We start from the raw sequence: 8,914 nt of genomic DNA on the forward strand, positions 1-8,914 counted from the left end.
ACGTTGTGGTGTTTCTTAAGGTGTTTTCAACAGACTTGCAAGATATTCTATGGGTCTCGCAAAGCCCTGGGCCCTCGGCCTTGACCCGCCAACCCCCTCCAGGACAGGGAAGAACCAGAAGGGGGAAGGGGGCGCTTCTTCTATATCCAGATATTCTAAACGGGGACGGGTAGCAAGTACAGCAGAAGACAGAATTAGGATACAGGATGGATGAATGGAATTAATTTCAGCCCTGAGGACTGTGACGTTCTGCATTTAGGTTGGCTAAATCAAATGCATCATGACAGGATGGGGGAGATGCGTCTTGACAGTAGTATGAGCGAAAAGGATCTAGGGCTTATTAGACCATACACTTTATTATTTTATTATTATTATTCTTTAATTTACATCCCGCCTCCCCCCGGAAAACACTGACCGTGAGTTAGCCTTCAGCACAAACTGTGATTCTGCAAACAAATACGGGGGGAGGGGAATGGAAAAATTGAAATCTCTCCCATGCTCAGCTACAAGGATCCTCAGAATCTCCCTCACTATGACATCCAAGCAGAGGCTGAAGGTTGTAGGGCAGGGCAGGCTGTTTTGTCCTCTAACAGCCACTGTAGAAACCCATTTGGAGAGGTCTGCAGTCCTAGTGTTCATTTATCTCCCGCTTGAGTCTTCCTTCAAAAACAGCAATTAACAGATGGGTAAAACAAGGGTGCATATTGGCAACCCCTCTTATTTAACCTTTTTATGAATGATCTTGCCCCAACCCTATCCCCCAAACCTGGCCATCGCCCAAAACTTGGTTCCCTTCATATCGCACTGTATGGGTATTCCTATTTTGTTAACCGCCACGAGCCAGTTATGTTAGTGGCAGTATAAAAATCAAATAAATAAATAAAATAAAGGTGGCGATATGGGATTAAATTTACCCTTTCATCCCAAATAAATCATATTGTCAGAATTCCATGGGAATTGTCAGAATTCCATGGGATTCTAGGCAGAGAGACAAAAAAGCTCAAAGCCGGCTGGGCTGGGGGGACAGTAGGGTGGTGTAATACCTCCCATGAATCACTTGTCATCAAAAAAGTATATCTGAATAAAGGGTACTGGCTGGTCACGTTGTGTTTAAGCTACTAGCAGAGAGGCTGAGATATACCCTAAAATTGTCTATTGATGCTTTTGAAGAGTGCCACTCTCACTGAATCTCTATCCATACTCTAAATCAGTGGTTCTTAACCTTAATGCCGCAACCCTTCAATACAGTTCCTCATGTTGTGGTGACGCCCAATCATAAAATTATGCAAGTGTTATTTCACAGAAATTAAACCGAAACTGACCCAAGGCGTGGAGATCCATTGTTGATGATTGTATATAAATTGGTTATAAATTGTATATAAATTGGCGGGTGTCTTCAGAAGGAGGGGCAACAGTGGCGGTGCCGTCCCTGGCCAAGCTGCTCGCCCTGCCGTAACCCCTGTGAAAGGGTCCTTCGACCCACAGGTTGAGAACCACTACTCTAAGCATTCAAAAGTTTTCTCTCCTCTGTGTGTTCTTTAATGCTGTTCGAGAAGGCCACTCTAAGCGAATCTCTTTCCACACTCGAAGCATTCAAAAGGTATCTCTCGTGTTGGTTCTCTGATGCTTTTGAAGAGTGTCACTCCGACTGAATCTAAGCATTTAAATGGTTTCTCTCCTGTGTGGGTTGTCTGATACTGCTGAAGATGTCCACTCTGTCTGAGTCTCTTTCCACACTCTAGGCATTCAAAAGGTTTCTCTCCTGTGTGGGTTCTTTGATGTGGTTCAAGAGTGCCATTCTCACTGAATTTATTTCCACAGTATGAGCATCCTCTGTGTGAGTTCTCTGATGTTGCTGAAGATTTCCACTCTCTCTGAATCTCTTGTCACACTCTAAGCATTCAAAAGGTTTAACTACTGTGTAGGTTCTCTGATGCCTATGAAGATGCCCACTATGACTGAATCTCTTTCCACACAGTGAGCATTCAAAAGCTTTGACACCTGTGTGGGTTTCTCATGCTGCTGAAGATTTCCAATCTCACTGAATCTCTTTCCACACTCTTAGCATTCAAGAGGTTTCTCTCCTGTGTGTGTTCTCTGATGCCGTTTAAGAGTGCCACTCTGACTGAATTTTTTCCCACAGTGCGAGCATTCAAAAGTTTTCTCTCCTGTGTGTGTTCTCTGATGCTGTTTAAGAATGCCACTCTGACTGAATTTTTTTCCACAGTGCGAGCATTCAAAAGTTTTCTCTCCTGTGTGTATTATCTGATGCCGTTTAAGAGTGCCACTCTGACTGAATTTTTTTCCACAGTGTGAGCATTCAAAAGTTTTATCTCCTGTGTGTGTTCTCTGATGCCGTTTAAGAGTGCAATTCTCACCAAATCTATTCCCGCACAGTGTGCATTCAAAAGGTTTTTCCCCTGTGTGGGTTCTCTGATGCTGCTGAAGATGTCCAGTCTCTCTGAATCTTTTTCCACACTCTAAGCATTCAAAAGGTTTCTCACCTGTGTGGGTTCTATGATGCTGTTTAAGAGTGCCATTCTCACTGAATTTCTTTCCACAGTGTGAGCACTGAAAAGGTTTTTCCCCTGTGTGGGTTCTCTGATGCTGCTGAAGATGTCCACTCTGACTGAATCTCTTTCCACACTCTAAGCATTCAAAAGGTTTCTCTCCTGTGTGGGTTCTCTGATGCTGTTGAAGACTGCCATTCTCACTGAATTTCTTTCCACAGTGTGAGCACTGAAAAGGTTTTTCCCCCGTGTGGGTTCTCTGATGCTGCTGAAGATGGCTACTCTGACTGAATCTCTTTCCACACTCTAAGCATTCAAAAGGTTTCTCTCCTGTGTGGGTTCTCTGATGCTGCTGAAGATGGCTAGTCTGACTGAATCCCTTTCCACACTCTAAGCATTCAAAAGGTTTCTCTCCTGTGTGGGTTCTCTGATGCCGTGTAAGAGCGCCACTGTCACTGAATTTCTTTCCACAGTGTGAGCATTCAAAAGGCTTGTCCCCTGTATGGCTTCTCTGATGTTTGTGAAGAGTGCCACTCTCACCGAATATCTTCCCACACAGTGTGCATTCAAAAGATTTTTCCCCTGTGTGGGTTCTCTGATGCTGCTGAAGATGTCCACTCTGACTGAATCTCTTTCCACACTCTAAGCATTCAAAAGGTTTCTCTCCTGTGTGGGTTCTCTGATGTTGTTGAAGCGTACTACTCCAAGTGAATCTCTTTCCACAGTCTAAGCATTCAAAAGGTTTTTCTCCTGTGTGGATTCTCTTATGATGTTTATGAAGATGGCCACTCTGTCTGAACCTCTTTCCACACTCTAAGCATTCAAAAGGTTTCTCTCCTGTGTGTGTTCTCTGATGCCGTTGAAGAGTGCCATTCTCATTGAATTTCTTTCCACAGTATGAGCATTCATAAGGTTTTTCCCCTGTGTGGGTTCTGTGATGTTGCTGAAGATGGCCACTCTGTTTGAATCTCTTTCCACAATGTAAGCATTCAAAAGATTTCTCTCCTGTGTGTGTTCTCTGATGCCATTGAAGAGTGCAACTCTCACTGTATTTCTTTCCACAGTGTGACCATTCAAAAGGCTTGTCCCCTGTGTGGATTCTCTGTTGCTGTTTATGGTACTTACTTAATCTCTTTCCACACATGGACCACTGAATAGGTTTCTCCCTTCGGTATATTCTTTGCTGCACACAGCCATTTTCCTTTATCCTAGGTGTGCCTTGATTCCTGGCATTTTCTTTCATATCATCATGTAATTTGTCCAGCAGTTGCTGATGAAGTTGTTTACTCTCCTCATTCCTGCGATGGTCTCCTGCTGGATTAAACAGAAAGATCCTCTTAATCTTAAGGATTCCGCCCCCCTCCCCCACAAGGGCCACAACTGACCTCTTGCCCAGAAGGAGTATCTGAGTCTTCAGATTTTGGGCCATCAGAGAACTGCCCTCGCCCTTTACCCAGCATGCTGTAGGAGTGTAGCAAACCCAACACTGCTTAGAAGTGAATCGGAAATCCCCCATGGGTTTTTCTGCCCTGTTCCCTGGACGTAACCCTGAAGAAAACTCATTCTCAGCCTCTCAAAGTCATTCTCTCATTCATTTGGGATGGAAATATTCTCTTGGGACTGTCTTGAGAACCTCTCCAGCCTGTCTTTGGGTGCAAGACCGCTCCTTGTCTCCACCAGATTCTCTACTATACTGCTGGCTTCTTTTGCAAAGAGAGAGTAGTCAGAGAGTGAGAGAGAGATAGCCATAGATATACCATACTTCTAAGGGAAAGGAGATCAATTCAAGAGTAAAATTTGCTCTGGAAGGAATGAAGCATGCCAAAGATCGAAGGCCATAGAGTGAACCAGTATTAGGGGGATGCATGTGTGAGTTAAAACTTCCTTATCATTTTAAAAGGTGGACTCAAGATTTTATTACCCACATTTGCCGGCGTATAGGACGACTGGGCCTATAAGACGAACCCCCAACATTTCCACTCAAAATACAGAGTTTATTACATTACATTATAGTACCTGTCATTGTCACCATTGTACGGCCGCAGCGCCTCCGGCCCGCCCCTGCATCTCCCTGTGACCGGTACTAGTGCGCAAGTGCGCATGTGCAAGCTCTGCGTAGACAAGGGGTGGGCCAGAGCGCCAATGCTTCCTGAAAAGCAGAACGGGCCGGTCATGCCAAAAAGGCTGGCACCCCTGTCTCGCTGCTGATGCTCGCCGCAGCCATGCTAGTGACCCGCCGCGGCCGCGCTGGATACCGCGCGATACTGGATAGAATGTAGAATGAGGTGGGCGGGCATCGGGAGGCCACTATGGGCAGCTCTGTCTATCCCAGCTGAAGGACACCCGGCGTATAGGATGACCCCCCCACTTGGAGGCATGCTTTTCAGGGAGGAAAAGTAGTCTTATACGCCAGCAAATACTGAAATTTGTTAAATGTGAGAAACTTTATCTATTCAAATAACCAGGAGTGAAGGTGGATTAGGAGCCTTCTGTAAGTGCTGGAAAATTCCATCCAAGAGGACTCTTGATGGGGTCCTTCAGATCACCCTACCCTTGAGAGGTAGGAGGCATTATAAGGGTATAGACCAGACGGAGGCATAATACGGGTATAGACCAGAGGGAAACATGGCAATTTTATGATCATGCTGTGCTTGTTGATATTTTCTTCCTCCATCAGGATGACTAGTGTTACATACAGAAGCTTAGGCTAAAGCTGGAATACTTGTGGGGCCACAAATGGGGCCATCTAATACCAGGTCTTTCGTGTATTATTAAGCTAGGACAGTGAGCTTTTCCTGTGTTTCTTTTGCTTGTCTGTAGAAACTGTGCTAGTTAGTGAAGTCTTCTTTTTACAGCCTTAAGCAACCTTTAAATAACAAAATTATCCATATCCATGGTTCTCTTATATATTTGTGAAACTGGCCGGGGGGTGGAGACTGTCCTCTCCAGTCGAAGACGGAATAGGGCCAACCAGGCGTGATTGGCCCTCTCCACCTCCCATCCTCCCTCCGTGCCCGCTTGCAGGGGGAAAGATTCCCTTCCCTGTGAACCATGAAGTGCATACAGAGCCCTCAAGAGTGCTTTCCGGGCCCCAGGGAAGTCGCCTCGGCGATGCTAGGGAGTGGGGAGAAGGTTCCCTTCCCTATGGCCTGGCCACCTTGGAAGGCCCCAGGGAGGTGGCCGTGGTGCCAACAGCGTGCGGAGGCATGAATGGGGTTTGCAGCTAATACATGTATACTTTTGCTATATGTGGTATGCACTCTCCTCATGGGCCCACCTGACATAGTTGGTGAAACACCTGGTGTTACATAGTTAACTTGTACCCCAGTTGAAAGGGAGGCATGGAAGTTCACTCCAGCATCTTGAATACGTACGAAGATCTGCAGTCCACCAAGTCAGGGGAGGAGGCATGCTTCCTCTCTGCCCCACCCCCCTCCCTGGGACCTTCTGCATCCGAAGCCAACGCTCAGCCAGGGAGCCAAGGGACCCCCCAAGTAGCAGGACTCGCCTCAAAATGGCGTATTAAAATTCCCCCTTTTATTTAATGCCTCATCACAAGTGCAGAAATTCCCACCTTCAGCACCCACGACAGATCCTTACCCAGAAAGGCCACATTCTCAGAGTTCTCCAGCATGACTTCCCTGCACAGAGCTCTTTGGCCCGGATCCAGCAGGGCCCACTCTGCCGCGGAGAAAGAGACGGACACCTCCTCCAAGGAGATCTGGAAGACAAAGCAGATTCCCTCCTCAGAAACCTGCAGGAGCAGAAGCCCGGCTGTCCCCCGCTCATCTCTCTTACCTGGACAGGACATACGGTGGCGCTTTCCCCATCCGTGGAAAGACGAAGGTTCAACAGCATCTCTTCACTGCCTGTTAGTGAGGCAGAAAAAAAAAAGGGAGGGAGGGAGGAAAAGTGTTTACCTGATTGTTCCATCCTTCACACACTCCATTCCCAGGATTGTGTAACCTCTCTCTGTTAACACTCAACACATTTTTAAACAGTTGAAAGTGAACATGACATCACATCTCCCCATTGCCCCTCCCCACATCTACAGAAGCCAATTTCTCCTTTATTCCTCAGCCCCAGAGAGTGGCTTTCGGAGCTCTGCTGCCCCAGGAGCTTGAGGCTCCCTTTATTCACCAGCCTGAATAGTTCCTGCCGAGGTTTCTCCACCCTTTGTCTTTTGAGCCACCTTGACCTCCTCTTAGGGCTTTGTTTTTTTTAAAGATCTGTCGGCCTACGTAGGGTCTGGGCTATCCCAACCAGGAATTTCCCTTCTTGAATTTGTCTAAGCGCCTTTTGGAGCCATCACAGTTAGTGGACATGGAGGGCATTTCTGCACTTTAAAAGGTAGTCATTTATTCCGGCCCCTCCATATGACATCATCAACATCCAGCATCTGGGCAGTAACCGACCGGCTACATCTTCCCCTCCGTTTTGGGAATCCCAAAAAGTGGATTGACCAACCAATGTAGTGGTAGCTAATGGAGAGCAACCAGCAGGCAAAAAGCAGAGGGGATGGTATGGAGGCTCAAACGCGCCAAAGGCCCTCGCACCCGCCTCCCTCTGCCTTGTTCCTGAGGACGGGAATTTCTTTTTGAAAATGACTAACTTCCTGGAGCAACAAACAGGCGGACAAGAATGCAGGCGATGCCAGAAATAAAATGTTTTTCGCAAAGTTGTCACACAAAGTATGACTCTAAAGACCCCCATCCCCCCCATCTAGATAGGAACTAGATTGTTTTTTTTAAGTATCAAGATTCGTGATTCCATAAGAGCCAGTGTTCAAAAAGCACTATGTACCTATAATTAGATGCGTAGGCTTAGCAACGGAGAATTATTGCATTAAAAATAAAATCAGCGGGCATCGCGGGACGTTTAAAGCATGGAGGAAGGGGACTGGCTGCCTGGCTTGATTGACAGGCAGAAGAGAGTCACGTGTAAAGTGCGTTGCTCTCTTCCACCATTTAAAGCAGGCGATGTGCAGGGTGAGGAGCGTGGAAAGCAGGCAGGTGAAAGCGATACAGGAAAAAGGTGAGAAGCTTGGAGACGCAATAATGTTTACTCCGATGCCATTCAGCTGGTGTAATGCTATTTTTTCTGATGTGCAGAAATGCGAAGAGTTGCAAATTCAGTCAGTGCTAAGTACTTGATTTCTCTCCTGACTGGCACTCCCTGCCCATCAAACTCACAGTGAGCCCCTGTGGCCTCCAGGCACGATGAGTCCTTCCCACCAGAGAGGGCATCTTGGGCACGCTCCACCGCCTGCACCCCCCGCCCTTCCTCACAAGGAGCTCCTTCAGGGTCTGTAGGTTCTGTCTTCACGGGTGGTCCCAACCTCTGAAAGAGCAGCGAGAAAGAGGGGTAAGACCAAGCAAGAGACCAAACATCAGCTGACCAGGAGAGTTTTCTGGAGGGATGAGAAATTCTCGAGGGGAAGAGGGGACTGAAGGAGGCTGTCAAAATCTCCCCTTTCGATGATTAACATTTGGACAAATGTCTGGCAGGGAAGCTTTAGGATAGGGCCAGAGATCGTGGCTTGAATGGGACACACCTGCAGACAACCCCCTCACCTGCTCCGCCTGCCTCTTCTCCTCTGCCTGGCTCAGGAGGAAGCCTTCGGCCAGGGCCACCGCCTGGAAACTGGACTCCGGCGCACATTCTCTCACCCAGCCCTGCATCTCCTGGGGCAGGAGGGCCAGGAACTGCTCCAGGATCACCCGGTCCAGGATCTGCTTCTTGGTGCGCCTCTCCGGCTCCAGCCAGCGGCTGCAGAGTCCATGGAGCTGGCTGCAAATCTCTCGGGGCCCATCGGCCTCCAGGTAGCAGAACTGCCGGAAGCGCTGGCAATGTTCCCCTGAGGCTGCAGGGGGTTGAGAATGGGCCTCTGGCACTGGGCCTGCCCAGAATTCAGCACCACCCCCAGCCTGGGTGGGATGGGGGCTTTTGCTTGCTGCCCTGCCAGTCCCAGGTCCTCCTTGGTCCTCTTCTCCCATCTCCTGCCCTTTGTCTTGGGCCACCTCTGACTCTGCAAGGATCCCTTTATTCACTTGGCCTTGAAGACAGGCTTCTCCCTGGGGGGATGGAGAGAGACAGACAGCAACAGGTCAAAAGGAAAAGGGAAAAGACACCCCTGGACTTCACCAACCTTCCCATGATCAGAAGTCAAGTGAGCATCTGGGAGCCTCTGGGGTCCCTGTTTGTTCATTGTTCAACTGCTTTGACTCATGGGGGGGCTAATAATGAGGCCTTTTAACCTTTTTTAAGAATAAATATACTTCCATTTTGTTAATACTTCTACTGTAAAACACCAGCATCCCATGGAGGCAGCACCACCTTCCGGGCCTTCACGCCTCCCCCTGTCGCCCGCTCCCCACGCCCCCAAAACACTCTGAAGCCCCAGC

The 8,914-nt window shown here is 48.1% G+C and overlaps 2 protein-coding genes across 2 annotated transcripts in view; both read right to left on the reverse strand.

Moving 5' to 3' along the window:
- The window catches only part of LOC143834247 (uncharacterized), a 69,087-nt gene that overhangs the window by 58,919 nt on the left and 1,254 nt on the right, over nt 1-8,914 (reverse strand). The window contains exons 2-3 of the mRNA XM_077330905.1: nt 8,084-8,584; nt 7,703-7,850 (exon numbers count right to left, since the gene is read on the reverse strand). Coding sequence (XP_077187020.1) covers nt 7,703-7,850; nt 8,084-8,584 — 649 coding nt within the window. The remainder of the gene's footprint in view (nt 1-7,702; nt 7,851-8,083; nt 8,585-8,914) is intronic.
- On the reverse strand, nt 338-5,891 carry LOC143834239 (uncharacterized). The gene is given in 4 exon segments (XM_077330892.1): nt 338-1,834; nt 1,837-2,013; nt 2,016-3,821; nt 5,788-5,891. Coding segments are annotated over 4 exon segments (2,262 nt in total). The 5' UTR covers nt 5,795-5,891; the 3' UTR covers nt 338-1,562.

The sequence above is a fragment of the Paroedura picta genome, chromosome 3 (assembly GCF_049243985.1).
Source record: "Paroedura picta isolate Pp20150507F chromosome 3, Ppicta_v3.0, whole genome shotgun sequence".
NCBI lineage: Eukaryota > Metazoa > Chordata > Lepidosauria > Squamata > Gekkonidae > Paroedura > Paroedura picta.